Source organism: Emydura macquarii, unplaced genomic scaffold (assembly GCF_026122565.2).
Source record: "Emydura macquarii macquarii isolate MOO-44397 ecotype Brisbane River unplaced genomic scaffold, CSIRO-AGI_Emac_v2 contig_2205, whole genome shotgun sequence".
Lineage (NCBI taxonomy): Eukaryota > Metazoa > Chordata > Testudines > Chelidae > Emydura > Emydura macquarii.
The window spans coordinates 9,007,954-9,034,527 of NW_027132342.1; the positions used below are offsets into that span (position 1 = coordinate 9,007,954).

The 26,574-nt window shown below is 41.8% G+C and overlaps 1 protein-coding gene across 1 annotated transcript; it reads left to right on the top strand.

Annotated features, from left to right (window-relative positions):
* Positions 1-853: 853 nt before the first annotated feature.
* On the top strand, positions 854-26,013 carry TSPO (translocator protein). Its single transcript, XM_067559330.1, has 4 exons — positions 854-1,005; positions 11,860-12,061; positions 22,451-22,589; positions 23,711-26,013. The coding sequence occupies exons 2-4, from the start codon at positions 11,880-11,882 to the stop codon at positions 23,882-23,884; spliced, it is 495 nt and encodes a 164-aa protein (XP_067415431.1). The 5' UTR covers positions 854-1,005; positions 11,860-11,879; the 3' UTR covers positions 23,885-26,013.
* The last annotated feature ends 561 nt before the right edge of the window (positions 26,014-26,574 follow it).

Genomic DNA, 26,574 nt, shown 5'->3' on the forward strand with positions numbered 1-26,574 from the left:
AGAGCAAGCTCTTCCTGGGGTGGAGGGAGGGGCACAAAAGTGTCCCTCCAAAAGGGGCAAAGTTAAATTTCTGAGCACGCCCCTTGTCTAGACTGAAGCTAAGGCAGTGCTCTATGAATTCATGTGGTCCTCCAAGTGTGGGTGCATGATACTACTGCCCAACTCTTAGTGACAGCTCAGAGCACTTGCTGTTACACACCTTCCATACCAGTTGCATGCAGATGCAGCAAAACTGAACGTTGTAGTGCGCTGGTCTTGGTTCAGACTGGCACCCCTGCCTTCCATCAAAATAAAGACCCAGAAAATCCTAGTAAAAGTAAAACTTTTAGATTTTTATTATTTTGAAGGGGTTTTTTTTTCTAAAAAACGTTTAAAATAAATGGTCTCCCCATTTTTTTAAAGCAACCGGTGTCCTCTTGAAATACAAAATGCAGATAGGAGAGAGAGACCTCTGGAATAGTGGACTAGCTGCTGTAATCCACAGCCACAGGGAGTGGTGGAGGTGGACAAACTGAACCCTTTTACCCTTGATAGTCAGTGTGGACACAGTAAACTAGTTCAGAACCAAAGGGTCTCAATACCAGCTTAGCCCTACCACTTAACCTTGGAAGCGAGCTAGCCAATCCTCTCGTGTAGGCCACTCCCGTAAGTGAGCAGAGAGATTTCACACAGTAAATATCTCTGCAAACTCCTCCCGCGGCGGGACAGACTTGTTGCAACAAAAAAGCCTCCCATTGAACAATGACTCCCCCCACAATCAGACGTCCCCTCTTTCCTCCTCCCAGTGCGTGCTGCAGCCGGACTGGGCCGTGCCACTACCAAAGCACAAGGGCAGAGGTTGCGTGCAGCCAGCTCCGCCCCTCCTCGCCCTGCTGCTGCTGCTGTGCCCGTAGGAGGGACAACTTACACAAGCTTGCTCCGTGCTTGGGCCGCCGCACCCCTGCTGGTTCCTTCCCTCGGCCTGAGCGCTCCCCTGCCTCGCTGAACTCCGGGCTGCAGCGACAGGTGAGTCTCTCCCTGCCTTCCCTGGGCGCCAGTTTCTGGCGGAGGCTCTTTTAAGGCGGAGGGAAGAGGAAACTGCTAGTTTCAAAGGGAAGCAGCGCGACACTCAGTAACGACAGCTGCAGCAGAGCAGGAGAAGGAGGGAGGGTCACCTGTGCCAGTCTGTCGGCCTGGATAGCAGCAGGGGTGAAGGGAAATGGCACCTTATACAGCGCATCTCGTGGCCGGTGGGACACTGGTAGCAGCAAGAGGGTTGGCACCTGGGTGTCACACACGGTGCTTGGGAATAGCAACACGGAGGTTGTGTTATCTAGTGTTACATATTGCCAGCCGGCTTCGGGACCTCAGTAACAGCAGCACCTCCTTGTGTGCATTGTCTAGTAGTAGTAAGAGACAAGGAGTGGGATTCCTGGCCTTGGCCCAGTCACTTAACCCAGTCACTTAACCCTTGTTCGTTCATCTATAAAATGCAATCCTTGACTGCTTCCCAGCAGTGCTGGGAGGCTTCTTTAACTGTGTATAAAGCACGTGGAGATTGTCAAATGAGATACACCATAGAGGGGGAACTTTATTATTACTAGCACTACTTTATTGGGTCTGTGTTCACTTATCTTGATTATTACACGGTGAGAGAGTGTGACTTTACACTGAATTTAACATTTACTTTGTGTTTTCGGATCATCTTCAGGGAACTGGGAGAGACATGCTTACAGTGTGTGTTTCACCTCCACTCCTCCTTCCATTGGCAGGTGCAGACCACACCACTTCATTGCTGAAATTCTGGAAGCAAATATGCCTCTTTCAGGGAGGGGAAGGGTGTGTTTGTGCAGGCTCTTACTCCCACTCTCCTCACAGCCCGCCTTCTCCCTCAGGGGATTCTCTCTGGTGTCTCAGATGTTGCCCTGCCTGTTATGTATCTTTCATTTTCTTGATTACTGAGTTGCAGACCCGAGTTGGCATCATTTCAATGCTGGGTTAAATGATTCTCTGTAGATTCATAGTATAGCTTGAGAGGCACTTTATGATCATTAATAACAAAAATGCTATAAAATGAATGCTAATAATGTTCCTGTTGGATTGGTAATTAATTTCTAGGGGCTTGCTATCATTTGTCACTAGCATGTGAAGTATGAAAGTTAAAATGTTCAGGAAAGTTGTTTCCTTTTCTTTCTCTCTCATATTTATATTAACACAACAAGAAAACATTTAGGAAGGATTGCTGGTTCCAGCCACTGAATGGGAAATACTGCCTAGTAATCTTCCCTTATGTCATACAGGCTTCCGTTAGTGGAACTTGGATTGTAGGACCATGCTAGCAAAGTATCTCCAGAAGGGGGTTTATAGCAGTGCAATTGCCCAATGCTGTGGCACCTGAGCTGGGGCAGTTTGGCTCCACACAGTGAGTGCAGTTTGCACACTCTGTGCCAGCAGTGATGAATCAAGCCACCGCTAGTGGACTACTGCATGTGGTTTAACAAGAGTAATAGTGTTACACCTCTTCCCTGCCCCAGTTCCTATCTCTTGGCTTCACAGGGGCCTTGAATTCCAGCCTTTCACATCCAGAATCTCATATTGTCAATATTTGCTTTTTCCAGTTGGGTTGAGATACTCTGAGTAGGATTCTGAACTAGTGGCATTTCCCCTCTCATCAGTCTTGCTGCTTAAATTGCTGTATTTAGTTTAAGCTTATTCTGCCTGTTACCTAGTGGGGAAAATAGAGAGTGCTTGTTTTTGCAATTAGATTTCCAACCTCTGCTCTCTTTCTTGATTATATATAATGAAATGGAGTGAATTCATGAAAGGCTAAAGTGAAACACTTTAGTAAAGTGAGAACCAAAGGGAGAAACTACAAGAAGTGAAAGTAGGCAAACCTGCATTTGCACTTGTGTAATCATTTGGCATTGCTTTGATGTTATGAAACAACATCAAACAGTGAGTCACATTTCATAGGGCAGTTTAATAAAAGGAATTGGGCCATGTAACTCAGTGGAGTGAAAATGAACCACAATAACAAGTAATGCTACCAGACCTTCCTCTCAGAACAAAACCAAAGGGTCATTATGGGAAAATACTACTCTTCCTCCAAATCCCTCCTCTGTGGAATCCCATATAATGTTCGGTCTTCTCCATCTTATTCAACATTTAAGTGAAGCCATTGGAGGAGCCAGTGAAACAACATGGGCTGAGCTGACAACTGCCTAGATACACTACTCAGCTGTACATTTGTTTTTTCATCAAATATAAACAGCATCTTCTCCCCTCTTTCTCAATGCTGAGCTGAGATAAATTGGATGAAGAGCAACTGGCTAAAGCTGAACCTAGGCCAGACTGAGGCAATGCTGGTGGGATAAGAAAAATGCTTTGAATAACTTGCTTCTATAATATCCCCCATTACCAAGGGTATCTGCTCTCAGGTTGTTAAGTCAATCTGCAGCCTAGGGTTCATTTTGAACTCCTCAATGCTGTTTAGTGCCCAAATAGCCACAACAGCTAAAGCTGCCCATTTCTGCTTGTGACTGGCCAAAAGATTACACTTCACCCTATCAGACACAGATATGGTGGTGATTCACATATTAATGACATCCAGGTGTGAATACTACATCTCAAATCTAGGAATGAAGTCTGTTCTGAAAGTGTCCAACTTGTACAAAATGTCACAGAAGTACATCTACAGAACAACGCAGATCACTGTGAGTATATGTATCCATCCAATGTCATTCTCTCTGCACTGGTTGCCATTGAATACAGAGTCCCCCATCAAAGTCTCTGCCCTGATATTCAAAACCCTTCAAAGGACTGGACCTACCTACCTGAGAAATCACCTCTGCTTCTAAAGCTATAACCTCCCCTAACAGCTGCATTCTGTTATAAGGAGACTTGTGAACCTGGGAGACAAATCTTTCACAGGAGCTGGCTCAGGAGCTTGGAACTCACACCCAGAAGAGAGAAGATCAACCATTAACCTTACCTCATTTAGGACAAAATATGAAACATCTGTTTTAAACCTGGCTTCCTCTCTAAACCCTGCCCCTTCCATTTCTTATATACATTTAAAAAAATCTTTAATTGTAATCAAATATTTGCCCTCAAATATTGGGATGGAAGAGAGAAATATTATTGTTAGGACTTTTAAAAATAGTTGGAAAGTGCTCACATTCTACTATGTTGGGTGCCAATATGAAAAACCTGGACAGTGGATAGAGATGCAACAACCAACCAATTGTTCCAGGTCTGTTAAGGCTCAGTCAGTTAGGATTTTTATTATGACTAGTTCTTTTAGTTAGTTATAAATTGTCAAAATATATAATTATACCAGTTTTCAGGCGGTTTTGTCTAATGTAACAGCTCACAGCAATGTTCACTAATAATGCATGCCCTGGCTGCATAAAGAGGCATGAGGCTGAAAACAGAGTGCCTTCAATTATCAGAGAAGCATACCAATAACCTACTAACCACACATACCCTGGAGTGACTTTAAATTAGACTATGACATTTGACTGAGCGGAAACATGAATACTATTTTGGAAGCTGGGTTGGTGGAGCCAGAAAAGAGCCGTTTGGAACTAATGTGTTGATGAGCAAATATGAAATTCCCAATAATATTATGACACCTCTCCGATGTGGCACCCCTTTCACCCTACATTCACTTTTCCTCTTGTCCAATATAGCTAATGAGGGTTGGGAAAGTAGCTGCTTTACAGTCCTCTAAGCAAAATCCAGATGCCTCAAGAATTGGTGCTGGTGACTAAGTGGCACTCTTTCAAGTGTGTGAATTAAGGAGGGAGTAATGCAATTGGTTGAGAGGGTAATGATCAAGGTGTGTGTGGCTTTATGGTACAGCATATATGAAGGATTTTATGCAAAAGTACATGTGAGGAAAAATAAGAGGTTGAGCAGCAAGCCAATAAAAGCAAGGCAATTATGTATGACCTTTGAGGATTTTGATCTAAAGATTTCTGTTCCTGGTACTTTGAATCTGGCTACTTCCACAAGCACTACAATTAATTACACACCCTCTGTTCTGCTGTACTCAGGTATTGTAGTACATGAAGTAAGATTATTTAAGTCTCAAAATTTAGTGAGTTTACATATACTTAGGCTTGACATAATTTATTTTTTTATATTTTTGATGGACATTGATGTTTAAGCTTTTTTCAATTTTTACTGGTTTAAATGTTCAGTTGTGAATTATGGATTTTAAGAATTATTTTTGATTGTTTTAGTTGTAGGAAATTATGAGGAGGGTTCAGACAATAATTATTTTAATGACAGATTCAAAAAGTTAAAGTGTTATAACAGTTAACACAAATGGTCAATATCACATCAAAATATATAAAGTAAATATCCTTAAATCAAACTCTAATAAATTCTCAGACAGTGTTTTTCTTACTTTTCTTATCTATACATTTTGATAATTAATAGAATTTTCTTTTGTTGGTTTGTATGGGCACGACAAAATCAATGTTTACTGATACTAGCAATAAAAATCTAATCCTTCCAAGCCTTCATGTACCATACTGCACACATTTTGTCCTTAGAGAAATACTACCAAGTTAAAAATTACAGTGTTGTTTCCTACTATTGTTACAGATAACATCTAAGGTTGTCATAAGTGAAAGATTAGAGAAAACATTTCTCTGGATTTGTTTTTTACTTTGTGTATTTTGACAACTTTTTGTTTAGTCAGTGTCACGGTTTCTTCTGACTTATGGCGCTGTTGTAGCCATTCCATAATTAAAACAAACTGGATTCTCAGTACAAACCATCCATCCAGCAAACACCCCAAAAGAAACTACTGCCTCCTCTCCCCTGAAACTTTGTATACCATATTCCAGGGCTCGACAAACCCCAGGTGCCAGGTCGCCATGGCGTCTAGAACTTTAAGTCTGGCTCCTGGTATTTCTCTGTGTGGAGTGGCTGCCGCGCTCCAGCCAGGGAGCCCTGCCGCTGGGCCCACGTTGTGGGAGAAGGGTCGGGGCTGGGAGGGGAGAATGGCTGCTGCGCTGTGGCCAGGGTGCTCCGATGCTAAGCCCACGTTGTCTGGCTCCTTAATTTTTGGGCTGGCTCCTAGCTCCAAAACAAATTTGTTGAACCCTGCCATATTCCATGCTAGAATTTCTGGTTCTGTTTTTGGTTGGTTGTTTTCAGAGAGGGAGTGAACAAGAAAAGCAGTTATAAAATTATTATGTTTAAAATATTGCCAGCTGTTGATGTTTTTAAACTAGTCTTAATGCTTCTCATTTACCCCGTCCTCCGCCCGCACCTCCTCACATCTCCAAAATGGTGAGGCCTACAAACACCAAAACTGTGTTTTGTTGGCCATGCTGAGAGGTGCCCTTTAGTGTTTTTAATTTTAGGTGAGGTTAATGCTAGTGCAAAACAATAAAGACCTACAATCTAAAGACGTTGATAGGGTGTACATACCCAGCACTAAGGTAGATAAAGAAGGGGTTAGCTAGTAGTTCACTAAAACAGGGATTTAAAGAGGACGCAATGAAAGTTGTTCTCTCTTTTCCTCATCTACCTGAGCTGGAAAGTAACTGGGTCAGGAAACACCCAGGCTAGAAAAGAAAGGCAAGTGGGAAGCTGATCTCTTGCTTCCACAGAAAGGCAAAACAGTTTACAAGAGATTTAAGAAATTTGCTTTTCCTCTGGGCTGAAGCAAACCATCCCTTCCTTCATGGTTTGCTCTCTTTCTGCTGCCCACCCCCTGCCTCCTCATAGAGAAGGGGGAAAAAGCTGTAGAAAATCCTGAGTATGACTTCCCATGCGTTAGGCCCTGGTGGAGAAACCCCTGCACAGAGGTGTATTGCCTTAAGTGGCAGTATGTACTATTTTGTTTCTTTATCCTCATTTCTCCTGGTACCTGCTGTGATGGCTGGGGCCACTCTAGTGCAGTTACCAGGAGTACACAAAACGAGTTTAATTATTTTAACTTGTTTTTTAAAGTAGTAGCTGACCTGCTGCAGCCTCAGGCTGTGCTGCTGCAACTGCCAAAGCTGGAGGGATGAGTGAGTGAGTAGAATACTGGGAGAAATGCCGAGGGGCAGAAGTACGGAATGGGAAGACATGGGGAGGGATATAGGATCCTAGAAATGTAGGGCTGGATGGGACCTTGGGAAGTTATCAAGTCCAGAACTTTTTTCAGAACTGCATCACATTGTTGACTCATTCCCTTTGTCACTATAACTGGATTGATCCCTTTATGTTTACTTCCAGGCTTTTGAACTTAAAAAAAATTGTAAAGAAAAATGTAACGTTCTGGGTGATGGATGGAGTCCATTGAAACGCACTTCCCACCTTAACTTTTTTATCTTTAAACAAAGTGTTCTACTGGAGAATACTCACCCTATTAATTGTTTCCTCCTGTTTGGGTCTTTTGCACAGGAATAGGGATGAGAAAAACATTGTAAAAATAGGAAATGTGATTGTTTAACCATAAAAATAGGCCAGAAGACTTAAGAGTAGGTGTATTATTAGTTATTACTATTATTTGTATTGTTGTGCCACCTATGAGCCCTAATCATGGACCCAGGACCTCATTATGCTAGGTGCTGTACAACATAGAACAAAAGTATAGTGCTTGAATTGACTTTGAACTTTTTTTTAAATTGACTAGATTTCTAGTTGGTGTTCCCTTAATGATCATACAGTTGGAAAACACCTCTTAATCAAGCAGCTATTATGAAATGCATTTCGTAAGTTCTATAACTGGTTCCCACTCTGCAAGTAAAGGGAAACTAAATAATGCAACTGAAAGTCATTCAGTTCCCATTAAAGTGAAATCAGAAAAGGCTGGAACTAATGCAGGTCCTGCTTTGTATGTGATTTGCTTAATTTGTCATTTTGTTAGAAATCTGGAGCAAGGATAGGGTGGGGTAGGAGAACATAGAATTATAGAAATGTAGTACTGGAAGGGACCTCAATAGGTCATCTAGTTCAGACCCCTGCACTCAAGGCAGGACTACATAATAACTAGATCATTCCTGACAGGTGTTTTTATCTAATCTATTATTAAAAACCTCCAATGATGGAGATTCTGCAACCTCTCTAGGCAATTTGATTCAGAATTTACACATCTCAAGTCTAAACATCTGCTACTTCTTTCTACTCTTCTGTGTAATAGGAACTCCTACAACTGGATAACTCACATAAGGGATACTCTTAAGAATAAAGTTTTCCGGAATCTGGCCTTTTAATATTTTTCTCCTCTCATCACCATGTTTAGATTTTATGCATTACTTCCTCTCTCCTAACCCTTCTATCTTCTTGTGCATGTCTCTTCCTTTTATCCTTTGTTAGTTATTTACCATTTTGTTTCCAGCTCTATTTTGCAGGAACAGTGTTTGTGGGGACCCCTCCCCTATTTCTCTCCTTTTACTCACTAAGGCCTGGTCTATACTGCCAGCAAAATTCACGCAAGCTACACAGAGTAGCTTGTGTAACTCCTGTCAACTTTGTAACTTCCGTTTAGCGTGCTGTCTCCTCTGTGCTGTGGTTTTAATAGATCAACTTCCGGATCCATTGAGCAGGTCTTCACTTCTGTTCAATCAATCTAGATAGATCGATCTGATGTGTAGACATACCTTCATTCTCTTTCTAAAGGCCCACATGGAGCATTTATGGAGAGTTTGGGCATGGCTTCCTAAATCAATTAATGCTGCTCCTTCAGTCAGCCATTGAATATATTAGGTAAGAAGTATGACAGCAGTTATCGTAGCAACAAGCTACGCAGTTTTTTTAACTCTCTTCCCAGCTTTCCCTCCTCCATCAAAGACTTAATTGACACTATGCAGCAGGATCTTTTCTCCCCTTCTTTCCACTCCTTAGTTCCACCCTCTCCTCCCGTGCACAGACTCTGGCTGTCTGATTTCTTTCTTCTTTCTGCCTCCAACCCTTCCACCCCCTTATATCTCTTATTCATTCCTGGGCACATATTCTCTCCCTACCTTCTCTTTTATCTTCAAAACATCCTCTCCACTCAGGCTTTTTTCTCAGGCTAAAGGCACATTCTTGGTTACCTTCTTATGAAAAAAATCTCTGAATCCCAGCTGCTTTTCCAGTCTATACTTCCCCCTCCTCTTTGCCTTTAAAATCCTTGCCTGGATGACCTACTGCTATTGCCAGAGTTTTCCTTGATCCTCTCCAATCTGGCTTCTGCTCTCAATCATTGATATAAACTTCATCAAGATCCCTAACAACCTTCCAGTAAAATCTCTTTGACCTGCCTCTGAAACAGCTGATCAACCCTGGCACCTTTATTTTCTCTCCTTTTGGCACTTTCACATCTCTTCTTTTTCCTTTTATCTCACTGATCTGCTTCAGTATCTCATTATTTCTCAGTGTCCCCTCTTCCATTCTCTGAAGCCATTCCTCAAGATTAGTATCTTATTTTGTGAGACAAGATAGGTGAGGTCGTATCTTTTATTGGACCAACTTCTGTGGTGATAAAGACGAGCTTACACAGAGCTTGTCTTCAGGTCTGAGAAACATATTTGATGTGTCACAGCTAAATACCAGGTGGAACACATTGTTTAGCATAGGTAGTAAATACATATTTCAAGGGACCATTCAAAGTGAAGTGTCCTGTTAACACCCCTGCTGTCATAAGGGGAAAGGAAGAGGTAGGGAGAAGCAGCTGGGGGAAAGTGGGTTGTTAGTGGGATACAGATAGTTGTAATATGCCATGAGTCCAGTGTCTATATTCAGTCCATGATTTTTAGTGACAAGCAAAGTTACACATTTAAGCTCCCAGGCTCATCTTTTGAAGGTCTTGTGCATGTGACCCCTAACCTATGCCTGAGTTATTGAAGTCCTCAAATCATGGTTTAAAGACTTCAGAGTACAGAGACTCCACCAGCAAGTGACCCGTGCCCCATGCTACAGAGGAAGGCGAAAAACCCCGAGGGCCTTTGCCAATCTGCCCTGAGGGAAAATTCTTTCACGACCCCAAATATGGTGATCAGCTAAACCCTGAGCATGTGGGCAAGACTCACCAACCAGACACCCAGAAAGAATTCTCTGTAGTAACTCGGAACCTATCCCATCCAACATCCCATCACAGACCTTTGGGCATATTTGCCACTAGTAGTCAAAGATCAGTTAATTGCCAAATTAGGCTGTTCCATCATACCATCCCCCTCCATAAACTTATCAAGCTCAGTTTTGAAGCCAGCTAGGTTTTTTGTCCCCACTGCTACCCTGGGTCCTACACATGCCTATCACAATGTGTGGTGTACCTCATCCAGTGCACTAAATCCCACAACAACTATGTGGGTGAAACCAGACAGTCACTATGCTCTCAAATGAACTCACACAGGAAAATGATAAAAACACCATATCACATGTGGGTGAACACTCGTCACACAGTGATCACTCTGTATCTGACCTATCAGTCCTCATCCTCAAAGGCAAGCTGCACATTTTCAAAATATGAGCCTGGGAGCTTAAATTCATAATTTTGCTAGACACTAAAAATCATGGTCTTAATAAAGGCACTGGATTTATGGCTTATTACAAGAATCTGTAACCCACTAACTACCCAACCCCCCCTCCTCAATTGTAACCGCAACTGGAATGGGTGTTTACTTCAGCTTAAAAGGTCCCTTGAAATATATGTTAACTACTTATGCTAAACAAAGTGTTCCACCTTGCATTTAGTTGTGACACTCTGAGCATGGTTCCCAGAAGAAGAGTCCTGTAGGTATGTCTTCATTGCAGTGAAAAACCTGCCGCTGGTACATGCAGCTGACTCGGGTCTGTGCTATGGGGCTGTTTAATTGTTGTATAGATGTTCAGGCTCAGGCTGGAGCCCTGGCTCTAGGACCCTGCGAGATGGGAGGGTCCCAGATCTCAGGCTGCAGACAGAGCCCCGGTGTCTCCACTGCAATTAAACAGTCCCTTAGCCAGAACCTTGCAAACTGGAGGCAGGTGGCATAGGCCAGCCGAGGGAGTCTAATCGCAGTGTAGACATACCCTGTGTCAGCTTGAAAGCTTCTCTCTCTCACCAATAGAAGTTGGTCCAAGAAAAAATATTACCTCACCCTCCTTTCTCTCTAATGTCTTGGGACTAACACAGCTACAACAACAGAATATATCTTACTCTGTGTCATGTAATGCACTGGGCAATATTATAGCTCTATGCAAACAATAAGAATAAAGGGTTGCATGCACTGGACTACTATGCATTCAAAACCTGTCTTTTCTATTCTATCCTTTTTGCTATGTGTTCAGTCTCAGCATTTTGACAATCTGTACATGGATTGGATGTAGCAGTTGGCTTATGGCCAGAAAATTTGGGGTGGAGCTTTTCCAGCTTATTTATTTATTCTTAAATAAATAAAACCTTTGCTCTGCTAATGAAACTAGGGCAACCAAAGGCAATCTGAAGCACCTCAAGGATTTTTTTGAGTTTTTCTTTTGCAGGCAGTTTTAATCTGATGCATTGTTTATGATTGTTAAAGATTTCTTGATCAATTATTCAATCAATCACTGCACTCATTCATATCCCCTTCCTTGATCTTGCTTAGTAGAGGTTACAGATTTAAAACAAACATCCACCTTAAATAGTTGCTCCAATTTTCTGGGGCAGATCCTCAGCTAGTTTAAACTGTTATAGGTCCACTGACACCAGCTGAGCAACATAAGCCCACAGTCGGCACAGGCATTGGAGGGGGGAAGTGAAGTTTGTGCTGTGGGCCTTGAGTCTTTCAAGTAACTTTAGTGGGCTTTGGATCAGGCCCTAGAAGTATTACACTAATTATCTTTAAAATAAGTCTGTTTAAACTGCAAGTGTTTTGCTAGAGTTTTGTTGTAAAAATCGCTCTGCAAACCAACGGTGTTTGGGGTTTGTTTCAGATTCTGTCTGTGTCTTGGAAATGGTACCAACGTGGGCCCCGGCTGTTGGTTTCACACTCTTGCCACATGCAGGAGGGTTCTTGGGAGGCATGATAACAAAGAAAGAAATCCCTATATGGTACGAATCTCTACAGAAGCCATCTTGGCGCCCACCTAACTGGATGTTTGGCCCCGTCTGGGGAACTCTGTATACATCAATGGGGTATGTCTTTTATATTGTGTATATACACTTAACTAGTCTGATAGTTGCTTAATGTACAGTACCAAAGCTGGACTGTTAAAAAAGAACCATACTGCATGAAATTAGCTAGTTATATTATTGCATATATATATGGTACATTAGTTTATAAGAAGCAACTTAATATCGAGCTATTGTTCCTGCATTGTTCAACAGGTAAGAACTTGCTTAGGAAACACTGCCCTCTATATATGGGAATGCACAAGGAGGTATATTAAATGCAGGAATTTGAAAAACAGTCATTAATTTGCTTCTGACCTCCGGAATAGGAGAAATAGAACTGTGAAGTAATGTAATGACTGATTGAAAGAGATTTTTAATTTTCCCCCCATGTATATATGTCCTTTTACAGTGCAATAGTAAAAATGAACTGTATTAGTAAATAAATGAGGATTGAGCTATGGCCTGCACCAGCAGAGATTAAATTAAGATGACTGGAATCCATAACATTTGTTTTATAAAACACTATAACACCCTCCCCCCCTCCTTTTTTTTTTTTTTTTTTTTTTTTTTTTTTAAGAACTGTCTCATTATCTGGTATGATCTGCTGCCCTCTGACTGAATTAGTCTGCAATACCGATGACAGCTTAGGCTAATACTGTCAAAAGAAACAGGGAATGTTGAAAGGGATACACAAGGTTGTTAGGCCACACATCAGACCTAGAAGTACTTTAAAAGAAAAGTTGAAGTGCAATACAAAAATATATTCTAATTACTACATCTAATTGTAAAAAAATAGCTAAAATATTTATAAAGCAGATTTTTCTGGATTGTTTTGTGTGTGTTAGATAGTTATGATCTCCCGCACACAACAACCCCTCCAAGAGAATGTGCTTTTCTCCCAGCTTCCTGAACAGATATCACATAGATGAGGGGAGACCACATTAGGCAACTAGAACCATAGCAAATGACCAAGCTCCAATGTGACTTTCAGTCCCTCTAGTTTGTTTCACTTCCATGGATTTAGTCATCCTCTTTATGGCGGACTAGCGATATGCCATGTTTAGAGCATTTTTGTTCACCCATAGTTGCATTATTGCTTATCCCCCCCAGAAAGTAATTTTTCTTTGAAGCTGAAGTGTCTCTTCCACCACAAAACTACCACCATGCCCAACTCGTTCCATAATTCAAATACAACTGAAGGGATTTTCCTCAAACTTGCACACACCTTTGGCCTTTAAGTCTGGAAAGTTCAGCCCCACCCAAAATTTTAAAGAAAATTAAGAGTAAGTAGTTACACTGGGACACTACAGATTTCCTTAACTATAGTGCTCTCTGTTGCAAAACGCTGTAGTGAAGCAATATGTATAAAAATAAAGGCTGAATCATGCCTCTTCTTGCCTTTGCCCTTATCACTTTATTACCACTCATAGTCGCTCCTTCCATTTTCTCTCCCCCTTTTGGTGGTTTTCATCTTTTGTGGAAAACTTCACCAGCCTTTTACAGCCCAGCACACAATGTCCTTTCCCTTTCTTGTCTGTCCCTTTTTCCCTCCCCAGGTAAACAAAGTATCTTTTTGTTATTCTATTCCCTCCCACCTATTCAGTAAGGTCTCTTACTTAGTTAGCACTGAAATCAAAGGGTGGTCACAGGAGTTAGGAAGCAGCACCCTTTTTGTTGAAAAATAGGATAATAAACCACTGAAATGAGACCAAATAGCCTTTCTATGGAAAAGCTGTCAGATGGTTTCCTGGCAAACCACTCCTCAGAGTGATGTAGCCAAAGGGCTGTCCCTGAAGTATGCCTCTGAAAGAACTGTACAATATGCAAACAGTAGCGTCTGGGTTTCTCACTATAAAGCAGGAGATCCAGGTAATGTTTTTTGTTTTAAGGTCCAAGTTTTGAAGATTTTTTCATACACCTGTATGTCCTCATTAGAATAGTGCATTCAGAGATAGATGTGGTTAATGTCCTACTCATACCTATTCTCGATGACAAATCACAATGATGTTCCTAATCCCAGGTGCAGTTAAGTGTTTCTTCTTAGAGCCTACATTATGCTCAAAACCAGATTATTGTATTCTGTGCAAGTAACATTCCTCAGTGTGCCCAACAAATCCAATTCCTTTATTAGCATTTAACACGTGCTAAAGATTCTGGGGATTGTGTCAGGCAATGCTCTTTATTTGATATTATGTAGCAGCACACTAGCACTCCCTGACAGTTGTGTAACTAAGGGGCTGGTCCCAAAGTAATATTTTTCTGGCAAATTTGTGAAGCAAAGTATGGATCAAAAGCAAAAGGCAAAGTTATATCTGTGTACAAGTGCAATTGCTTAATACCCGTTTCACAAATCATGTAGAAGCAGTATTGTGTTTAGGTGCCTCCTAGTGACAGAGAAAGGAAGCTTTTTTAAAAGCACTTGTTTGACAGGATAGTGATCTGAGTGAGAGCATATTGAATTGTGTCCTCAGAAAAGGAACAGCTAGCATGTCAATGTGGATTATTTACTTCTGAATAAAAATAAACTCACTCATGCTGTATGTGAGTGAAACTGAACTCTTGTAAGCAGTCGTGTGGGTGTCCTAGAAGTTTACCTCCAGCTAAACAGTTAAAAATCTATCTTGCTTAAAAATAAGCAGGTGATTTTTTTAAGAGGTCAAATAATATTCATGGAGCAAAACTTGCATAAAAGCTCCCCCGTTACCAGATGTGGTGCACAATTCAATTTGCGTTCTGACCTATAATGTGGATTTCATTTCAATATGAAACTACATTGAAACAGCTGGCATTTTACTAACACAAAAAGGAGCTAACTGTCTTCAGGAATACATACTCATCTAGCCCTGAAATCAAGCATCCACTAATGCTTTAAGGTGAACGACAAAGCAAAAGTTAAGAAGGAGTTAAATGAGCAGACGTATGTGCTGAATGCTTTAGCTCACCAGGTGGTGGAGGCTTTCAGCACATCATAAACTTTAGCTTCATATCCCCCACCCTGCAGCGATCCGTTTTTAGTTCACTGAAGGTGTCCCAGAATGCACCATTCCATGGCATTAAAAGACCATGGATTGCCATGAGAATTCTGGTATTTTTGCAATTGCAAAACTGTATTCTGGAAGATCTTCCAGTAGCCAGTACCAAGAGGATTTCACTGACAGGAGGACAGTGGCTCTCCCCTAGTTCTCTGCACTCTGGTGATTGTCTTTTACACCTCCTTTCTGAAATAAAATGTGGTTATGAAAATATCACTACTATGCAGATGCTACCCAAATCTATATTCACCACTGCTGTGACTTCTCACTTTTTGCCTGTTTCGGCTTTAATTTCAGATTATTCCATAACTTCCTTTAACTAATTTCAAAAAGTTAATACCTTAATAATGACAAGCACTTCATTAAATATTGGGAAATGAAGTAACATTTAAATCCAACACTTCACCCTCCAGTTAGGAACCTACTCGTTCAAATTGACTCCCCCAGATTCTCCCAGTTTTGAAAATTAACCTCGGTAACTTCTGAAATAGTCTATGTAGGCCACACAATGAACACTTCGTTATTGAAGGTCTTATGACCTTCAGTTTATCTAGACTAATGCAGTTCCTTCCTTTATAGTCTCAGGTCTCAGCTTAAACGTCTGTTTGTCCAAAATACAGTAATTCATCTTCTCCACGATACCCAGAAATGAAAATAGCACAGCAACATTTTTTACTTGCTTCTTCTATTGGATGGTTTAGTACTGTGTATTCTCTCATTTTGCCTGAATGGCATAGAGGTGTGAAACCACTTACTAAAGGTTCCCCCACTAAATCAATACATCAATTTTGGATTCTAGATTCAAAATCAGTTGCTCTTACCTCTAGTTCACACTGAGTAACATTTTCAAAAGTGCTTAAGTGACTTAGGATTCTCCCTCCTATTTTCAAAAGTCACGTAGAAGCCTAAGGCCAAGTCTGCATTACAGAGTTAAGTTGACTTAAGTTACGTCGACAATCATAAGCCACTAATTACATTGGTTGTGCACGTCCACACAATGCTCCTGGTGTTGGTGGAGTGTGTCCACAGTCGTTGCTCTTTCATCGACAGAGACAGTGTTGCATTGTGGGTATTCCACTGTGCAACTCACCACCCACTGACGCTGGGAGCTCTGGGAACAGATCACACTGCATCATTGGGGGGGGGCGGCGTGCTCGCTGGTCCATCATTTCATGGGCTTCAGACTTTGTTTCACGCCGTTTCGCCCTTGTGGACTGTGCACCAGCCATCCCAGCCTGAAAGCATGAATCCTGAACTGCTGACCAGTCTGGTGATGTGTTATAAACCCAATATGGCTGGTCCTACAGTATGGCATGAGCTGTGAACCACAGCGTGAATTGGTGAGAGCTGGCCTGCTATCTGCCATGGAAACAAACAATTCAGGATTGCTGCTGGCATTCATGGAACAACAGCACGGAGTGGACTATTGGTACTGGGCTTGGGAAACAAGCAGTGAGTGGTAGGATCACATCATCAGGCATATATGGGCTGATGAGCATGGCTGTAGAACTTCAGATGCACAAATCCACCTTCCTGGAATTGTGTTGGGAGTTCACCCCAGCACTGTGGTGCAAGGACACCAGCATGAGAGCTGCTGTCACTGTGGAAAACAAGCAAGTGGCGATCGCTGTGTGGAAGCTGGCAACTCCAGCCTGCTACGGGTCAGTCGCAAATCAGGTTGGAGTTGGAAAGTCCACTCTGGGGGTTGCAGTGATGCAATTGTGTGGGGGGTCATTAATTGCCTCCTGCTACAAAGGACTGTGATGCTTGCTAACGTGCAGGAAATAATTTGATGGCTTTGAGGCAATGTGATGCCCTAACTGTGGCAGGGTGATAAATGGCACTTATATCCCAATGTTGGCCCCAAACCATCTTGTGATGGAGTGCATCAACTGAAAGTGCTATGTCTCCATGGTCTTGCAGGCGCTGATGGCTCTCTGGGGCCGTTTCACTTACGTCAGTGTGGGGTGGTCAGGGCAGGTGATTGATCGTTCAGAACACTGGACTGTACAGACAGTTGCATGCTGGGACTTTCTTTCCACACCAGAAGAGTTCAATGGGGATGTGGAAATGTCCATATTGATCCTGGGAGACCTCGCCTGCCCCTTGTTCCTGTTGCTCATGAAGCCTTACACGGGAAACCTAGACAGCAGCAAGGAGTGCTTCAACAACAGACTCAGCAGGTGTTGAATGTGCCTTTGGCCAATTAGGCCTCAATGAGGTAAATATGCCGATGGGCATTGCAACCTGCTGTATTCTGCATAATATTTGCAAAGAGAAGCGGGAAATGTTTCCCAGGGGTGGACCACTGAGGTTGATGGGCTGCCTGCTGATTTTGAACGGCTAGATACCAGGGCAATTAGAAGGGCACAGCAGGTGGCTATTCAAATCAGGGAGATTTTGAAGGAGCATTTTGACAGTGGTTCCCAGTGATATGTCATGTGATGCATTTGGCCAAGCAATTTTTACTTGCTGCCTTGAATGGTCCCTGTAGCGCTTGCTTCCTCAGCGTTAATTATACTGAGCAAATATTCTTGCCTATAGCCACTGTGTTTAAATGTTAACACTGACTGACGTGTGTATGAGACACAGACTCATTTTGTTTCAAAGACTCAAGTTTAATAACAGGACAAAACAAATTTGTGGTCAAACAGGAGACATGGGAATGAGGAAGTCTCACTTAGGGCTCTCACAGCTGTGTGTAACTCCAGTTTTCACTGTGAAACCCGCCCTAGGTATGGAGTGCACTGGGGTACTGTGAGAGACAGAACACACAAGGAATGCGGTGGAGGACTTTGGGGGAGGGCATGGAACAGAGTTCTGTATTGGGTGCAGGGAGAGTTGTGCCTGGCTGTGCTCTGACTGCAGCCTAATGAGGGACTTCAGCATCTCTGTCTGGCCCTCCTGGAGCTTTATCATCCGCTCCTGCCCCATGTCCTTTCCAGGCTCTTCAGCCTGAGTCTTTCATTAATCATCTCCCTCACACTCTTGTTTCACTATGTGCTATATCTGTTGACTAGAGCACTTCGTGAAACATGTCCTCCTTACCCCTCCTGGTTCACTGCCTTATCTGACCGAGGTGCTCTGCTGGTGTGGAGGAGTGGGTCCATAAGGGCACATCTGCAGAAACAAAAGAAACAGTGAACAGAAACAGTATTGTGAGTGTGCGCACAGCTGCGAATCACAAAAGTTACACACACCTCTTTCTTACTGTCCCTGGGCTTGCACACAGCTCAGAGCCAGTCCCAAATATGGTGAGTTCGCCGGGACACAGAGGAGGGAAAAGGGGGAATTGGCAAGAAGGGATAAAGGGTCTGGATGGTTTGCAAAGGGGATTACTAGAAGTGCCTAGGGAGCTCATTCTGAATATTGGTACCCTTTTGCATAGGCTAGGGTAGTTGAACCCAATATCGCATTCTTAAGGGTAACCCAGGATGCATCTCCTGCATGCAGCTTCAGACCGGCTCTGTATACTGCTCATTTGTGTGCCACTCTGGTCCCTGCAGAAATAATTGCCGGGTGGGGCAAAGCAAAGTTTCCGACAGTGGTGAGAGAAACAAAGCAGCTCTGCCAAGGAACTGTCCGCAGAGAATTGCGGAATACCTACAGGCAAGTTTCCTAGAGATCTCTATGGAGGATTCCTGGGACATCCCCATGTACATTAACAAACTTTTCCACTGGGTCCCACTGCATAGATGCACAAGCTCTGTTGTTAAATTCTGTCCCTTCCCTCTCTACCATATAACAAAGTACATGAGAGCTCAATCTCCTCTCACTGTGCAGTATCAAAGCAAAATGAGCACTTACCGGAGCGCCCCTCCCCTGCATCCTGTGTGCCAGAGCCAGAATGCTGGGACTGGGTAGACCCCTTTGGAGTCGAAAAGAGGTCCTGACTTGCTGCGCCACTGGACAACCCTGTTGTGGGCTCCACATCATCCTCCAGCTCCACGTTCTCATCTACTGCTTCATCCTCGGGTTTCAGTCCATTGGCCTCTGCCTCCAGTCCCCCTGAAGTATCCATGGGGCTCTTAGCGGTGGAGGTGGGGCCACTGCCAAGGATGGTGTGCAGCTCCTTGCAGAAGCGACATAGTCTGGGCGCTGCATCAGAGTGATGGTTGACCTCCCTTGCCTTCTGGTCCACCTGCCTCAGCTCCTTGAACATGCGACAGTGCTGTGCTGAGATCCTTTCGTGCCCCTTCTCTAGCATGCTACTAGCAATCAGCCCATAGTATCAAAGTTCCTACGACTAGTGTGACGCGGCAACTGCACAGCCTTCTCTCCCAATAAACTCAGCAGATCCAACAGCGCTGGTGTGCTCTACGTGGGAGAGCCTTTGCTGTGGAAAGCCAGCACCCTCAGCTAGGAAGATGCTGTGTGAACTGTATATGCCAAGCAAACAGGAAGAGGAATTTCAAAAATCCCCAGGCCTTTAAATGGGGGAGGGGCACATATCTGTGTACCTTCAGGGCCATGGAGTTCAAACTGCTGACCAGAGTAGTCAGGATGGGCATTTTGGGACACCTCCTGGAGGCTACTTAGGGCTACATAACCAAGCATGTCTATCTACACTAGAGGTGTCAAACACACAGCGGCCTGCAAGCTTAATTTTTTTGGTCCGCGTGTCTGCAGTCCCCGGAATGCCACTGACCCGGCCTGCCCTACGCCCCCGGAGTGCTGCTAGTCCACCCCGCCCTGAGGCTGGCCAGTCCGATCTGCCCCCAAAACTGTTTCAGAGCTGGAGTGAAGTGTGATGAAGCTCATCTATATAAGCTAGCTGGTGGCCAGCCCCCGTCCCACTGCTGGAGTGGCGCAGAGTTTTATTTTAGTGTGGTAAAGCTCATCTATAAAAGTGCAGGCTTACGGCATTTATTTTACTTTTCTGTAAAATGCAATATCTTTCGCTGAAAATTCATTAAGATGTCCCCCCCAACAAAAGGAGAAGGAAGAACATAGAAAAATCCCAAAAAATCACTGGACAGATTTTTTAACTGAATATGATGGCAAGGCAATGTGTCTAATTTGCAATACTTTGGTTGCTGTAATGAAAGGATATAACATGACATTATGAGACACTGCACAAAGCAAAATATTCTGAATTTACTGGTAAAGTTCATGCTGACAGAGTTGCAAACATAAAAAAAGCTATGGAGTCTCAACGAAATGTTTTTCTTAAAATGAGGGGAAAAACTGAAAGCACTGTGGAGGCCAGCTATATTATTTGCAGAGATTGCATGTTCCAGCAAGGCATTTTCAGATGGTGAATTTGTTAAAAGGCATACTTAAAGCAGCCACTGTAGTATGCCCTGAAAAAAAATTCTATCAGTTTGTCTCGAAACATGGTTGCTGAGCAAACAACAGACATGGCAGATGATATTAAATTGCAGTTTAGGAAAAAAGCCAAGGAGTTTTGTGCATTTTCTGTTTCTTTAGATGAGGAGCACAGCTATTGTGGACATGGCGCATCTTGCAATTAATGTTGTTGAAGAGCTTTTAAGTTTGTCAAGCATGACACAACCACAGGACAGGAATTTTTTTTAAACTTGAGGAAGCCTTTAACAGGGCAGAGTTACCTTCGGAGAAACTAGCAGATATTACAATAGATTGGGCACCATCTATGACTGGGAGAATCAATAGATTGATGGCAAAAATTAAAAGAACTAAATGCAGAATCATCGACTTTCTTACATTGCATTCTGCACCAGCAGTCATTGTGTGGAAAAATTGCAGAATTAGAACATGTAATGAGCATTGTTGTTAAGTGTGTGAATTTCATTCGTAGTCGGTCTTTGCAACACTGACAGTTTCGTGCCTTATTAAATGAGTTGGAATCGTAGTATGATGATTTGCAGTATTTTATACGTGTACAATGGCTAAGTCACGGGACATTGCTGAAGCACTTTTTTTTATTTGCGTCAAGTAATACAGGAGTTTTATGATAGAAAGAGGGAAACATCTTGTGGAGCTCGGTAATCCACAGTGGCTACTGGATCTTGCATTTCTTGTTGATCTCACGGAGCGATTGAATATTTTAAACAAGAAGCTTCAAGGATCTAAGCAGATTGTGATGTGACTGGATGAAGAGGTGAGAGCTTTTAAAGCCAAGCTCAATTTGTGGCAGCAACAGATGTCAAATGGAAATTCCGTTCACTTCAGTGCATGCAGAGAGATTCAAGACTTACACAAAGATACTTTTGGAGATGTAGATTACAAGTGCTACAGTGAAAAATTACCAAACCTGATGAAAGAATTTGATTGCCGATTTCAAGACTTTCAGTCTCATCGAGACAGGTTTCAGTGGTTTGCAAACCCCTTTACCTTTCATGTAACAACAGCTCCGCCAGATCTTCAAATGGAGATAATCGAGTTTCAGTGCAAACACTATCTTAAGGATAAATTCAGTAAAGTGCCACAGCAAGATTTCTACCAATATGTTTCATTCAAAGACTTCCCTAAATTGGCACACCTTTTTGGAAGAATCCTGAGTTTATTTGGAAGTACTTATATTTTTGAACAGCTCTTTTCTACAATGAACTTAAACAAATCAAAACACAGAGCAAGGATTACAGATGAACATCTGGCTGCTGTGTAGCGAGTGGCCACCTCTAGGGACTTAGAGCCAGATATAAAAACATTGGTGCGAGAAGTAGTAGTATCAGGTTTCCGGGCAGAAGTCATAAAAGATAAATTTAATTTGCATTTTCACTCAGTAAAACTTAATTGTAGTTGAAATGTGGTGATGCATTACGTACTCTGAAATCTGTTTTATATTAGTAGATATTTCAATTGAAAGTAAAATACTTACTGTATTTTATTATTGATAATAAAATACAGTATTAAGCATGTATGGAAAGTGAGTAAGTGAAAGCTGCGCCATTGTGCTGCCCCTTTGTTGTTGGGTTTTTTTTTTTTTTTTTTAAAAACAGTGTGGCCTGCTCAGTGAACAATTTTGTCTTAAATGGCCCTTGTGGCCAGATAACTGACAGCGCTGATCTACACCAACTTTGTGTTGCTCTAATTACACTGACATGTGCTTCTCGTTGAGGTGGTTTTATTATGTCGGTGTAGCAGGGGAGTTACATGGGTAAGAGGAGCATTTCAGTGTGTACATCTCCACTGTTTTGTCAACGAAAGCGGACTTTTGTCAACAAAATTGTGTGGTATAGGCACGGCCTAAATCTCTTGCAAGTCAGTGCACTTAGGCTCCTAAGTGAATTTTGAAAATAAGATGGAGAATCCTAAGTCACAGTCGTCTTTGAAAAACTTTATCTACCTTACCTATAAAAGTCACCTAGTTTGACAAAGTATGTGTTATAATTATCTATGTATCACATTGTATAATTTGCCAGACTACTTGCATTGTCATGTTAATTTTATTCAGATATGGGTCTTACCTAGTGTGGAAGGAATTGGGAGGTTTCAATGAAGAGTCAATGGTTCCACTTGGATTGTATGCAGGACAGCTGGCATTAAATTGGGCATGGACTCCCATATTCTTTGGGGCTCACAAAATAGGATGGGTAAGTATAAAGTAATACTGACATTTAAAAGTCTGTCTCATTCTCACACTATCAGTTACAAGGTGCCAACTTTAGAATTTTTTATTCTGAAAATGAACTTCTGTACATATAGAAAAGTAATATTTGGCTTAAAGTAGCAGATTTTAAAAATTCTTTTATTACTCATGCTCTCAAGACATGAGATTGTAGATAAATAATGCACGTCATTACATTGTTAGCTCTCAACTGAGTGTTTCTCCCACCCTTTGTTGATAACAGAAGTTATTATGCTTGTGACTAAAAAGTAAACAGTTATGCCAAGGAAAAATTCCTAGCGGTCCTTTAGACAAGTACTTGTGAAAATTTACTGAGAGATGATTCATGTAATACAGTGCTAATTTTAGATAGTGCTAATGATTCTCTGCTGTCTGGTGGGGGAAAGCTGGTCTCTGACATAAAACAAACCACCCTACAAACTATTTGGCTGGTTCTTTAATTACACAGCTCTATCTTAGATACTTATATGACTCCGTTACCATAGCAATGGAGTTACCATAGTAATGGAGTACCTTGCAGCCTGTGTGTTTATCTGCACAGCACCCCTTTGATTTAGGGAAGCACTATTATCCCCAGACACTAACTTGCCTAAGGTCACACAAAATGTCTGCAGCACAGCAGGGATTTGAAGCAGTATCCTAAATTGCAAGTGACCATCCTAACCACCTGACTTGACGTACTGAACAGTCAAGAAATTCAAACACAAATGTAACGTTTGGAATTTCCTGATTTAACATCTAATTTAGTATGGATGAATATAAATGCTGTGAATTTAATACATGACATTTCAGACAATGTTGCATTAATTCTAGCATTTTGCATTTATTTTATATTTGTATGAACATTTTTCAAGTCAGCTCGTTTCTGTTAAGAGCAAATGATTCTTTTTCCAAATTGATCACAAGCAGCATCGGTCTCCATTCTGCACAAATTCACGCATCAGCAAGACGCATTCAAAATTTTTTAGCATGTACTTTCCATTGTGTGTTTCAGAACTCTTTACAAAAGAAGTTTGGTCTGAATTTGTGCAAATATCTAAGTACTGCAGCACATCAAATAACACTAACCATCTTATTTTGTTTCAGGGTTTGGTCAATCTCCTACTCACTACTGGTACAGCTACAGCTACAACTGTCCACTGGTACCACGTCAACAAGAAAGCAGCATATTTGATGTTCCCTTATTTAGCTTGGTTAACTTTGGCATCTGTGCTCAATTACCGCATCTGGAAAGACAATCAAAACAAGAAGCAATCTTAATACAGAACCTTCCTGCAGAAAACACCAATTCAGATTTTTTATGCATTTCCCAAATAAAATTTAAATTCTGTCTTACTGTTGCTTGAACTACTTACTGTATTAGTTTAAAAACGTCATGTCTAACTAGTCTGATAGAGCGGTGTTCAACCTTCAAATGCTGGCTTCCTACACAGTCAGAATGAAACGTGTGCATGAGTGAACTCTATAGCACAGTAAATCAGGTGTTTTAATCGGCACCCTTTCTTATTGTCCCTGCTGTTAATTATATACAAAAAACATTTAATTGATAGCATTTTCATGCTAGTAATGGCAATTCATGAGAATTGGGGGCAGATTATGTCCAGAATTGAAAGTCCATTCATGACTTTCAGAAGACTGTTCTTCATATTAGTTTACTTCTTATGGGCCTGATCCTTCAGCCATTTACCACCAGGCAGAATGCTTATTACAGTCAGCTGTTGTACTGACTTGAGCGTCTTTGTCTTCAAATCGCTGCCCCTAAAAATTGTTATGATTAGGCTTCATAAGAGGAAGAATTGCCATACCTGTGCATATGAACTTTGAGAGTCTAGTATAGTTTGTAGTGTTTACCATTATAGTTTAGAGGTAGGAGAAGGTTTCAAACACAGTAAACAATAAATAACTTGCCATTTTTGTACCACAATTTTTTTTTTTTTTTTAAAAAGGGATAAAGCCAAAAGGATGCTGCAATCTAGAAGATAGCTATCTCCCCCATCCCATTTCCTTGCCACTATATTACTGTAATTTACGTGGCTAAAAAAATAGTCTTAAAAACAAAACAGAAAATCCAGAGCACACAGTCAGGAACTGATGACAACACTCAAAAAGTATCCAATAAGCACCCGAAGGAAAAAAAAATCACAAAGAGGACTTATTGCCTTTAAACTTGCTCCTTGGTTCCTAGATGCTTCACCAGGTGACTGCTAGTATTTTCAGCTACTAGCAGAGCACACTGCCTCCCCTGGAGGGATGTCTAGCTGCTAGTGCCGCATATCAAATATACAGACATCTTATTACCTTCTTTCTAAAGTACTTACCTAGATACCTGCTATCTGTTCCTCCCTAGTTGCTTGGAGATAGGTACAAGAGGTTTCTGCTGCTTCAAGATTAGTGTTGCAGCTTTAGACCAGAAGGCACTGAGTTGTAAATGGCTGAACTAGAAACAGGGACTTTTTGTACAAGGTACCTGGGATAGGAAGATTTACCTTGTCCTCTATTGCTAGCACATTATTACTGCTTTTAAGGCCATGCTTTCGCATCACTGAGTCAGGCATCACTCCCCGCGTACATTATTAGGATTTAAACCTTCCTCTTTTCCCCAGATCCATAGTAATTTCCAGCAGTGGCTAGTTTTCACTTGCCCGTTTTATGGCCAGATATCCTGAAAGTGCCTCTCTCCCTCGTTCCCATGTTTCCTAGGTATATGAAGCAACTTTAAACTAAGTGTCTTAGGCTATGTACACACACTAACGGCAAATTTGCCACTGCCAGATCGATCGAGCGGTCAGTGAAGACCCACTCAATCGATCCGGAAGTTCCAGAGGGGTAGCCGTGTTAGTCTGTATACGGCAAAAGCAACGAGAGTTCTGTGGCACTTTAAAGACTAACAAATTTAATATTTGTAGACATAAGCTTTCGAGAGATTTCAGCTCTCTTCTTCAGTTGACGCTCTAAAACCACCCCCTCAAGTGGCGTAGCGCTGTGTCAATGGGAACGCATTTCCCATCAGCGCATTGAAGACGCTGCACACAACAGAAGTTAAGAAGTCGATGGGAGTTACGCAAGCTACTCTGTCAACTTCCGTCAACTGCCACTGAATTTTCAGGTAAGCATAGATCTGCCCTTAGAAATTTGGTGGTGCTTGGCAGATGTTAGGTTCTTGAGACTGAACATTAGAAAGATTTTTTTTTTTTTTTTTTTTTTTAAAAGCAAAAGACATTCTATGGCATAATCAACACTTTTCTACATGAAGAATGAAAGCTAACTGGTTATATTCCTTGCTTCCTTGACAATAATGCAAGGCTATGATTGCTGTAGATTAAGATTGTATCTTTTTACACTTTGCTTAAAATCTGCAATTGATTAGTTATTGTAACGTTTATCAAAAAATAAAATTGAACTAATATTACCTTTAATGCTGTAATACTTCAAGAAATAAGTAACGCATGTATCCAATTTAAAACAACCCTAAAGCTTTAGTGTAAGATGTTGGAGTCAGAGTTTAAGATTACAAGAGACCTTATATCATCTAGGCTGAAGGCCATTAAATTTCACCCAGTTACTCCTCTAATGAGCCCAGTAACTTGTTTGACAAAAGCATAACTTGTGTTTGGCTAAAAAAACTAGTTACTAACCTTCTGTAACTGTTGTTGAGGTGTGCTGCTCATATCCATTCCATGTCAGGCATTGGTGTGTGTGCCACTTGCACTGGTGGCAGAGATTTTTTTCCTCAATGGTATCCATAGGGCCAGTTCTAGCACTTTCTGCAGCCGTGCATGTATGTGCTGTTATAAGGAGTCCTGCCTGCCCCCGCACCTCAGTTCCTTCTTGCCAGGACTCTGACAGAGGGGAAAGAGGGTGAGTCATGGAATGAACATGAACAACATCTCAAACAACAACTGATGCAGAAGGTTAGTAACTGTTTTTGAATGCTTGCTCATGCCCATTTC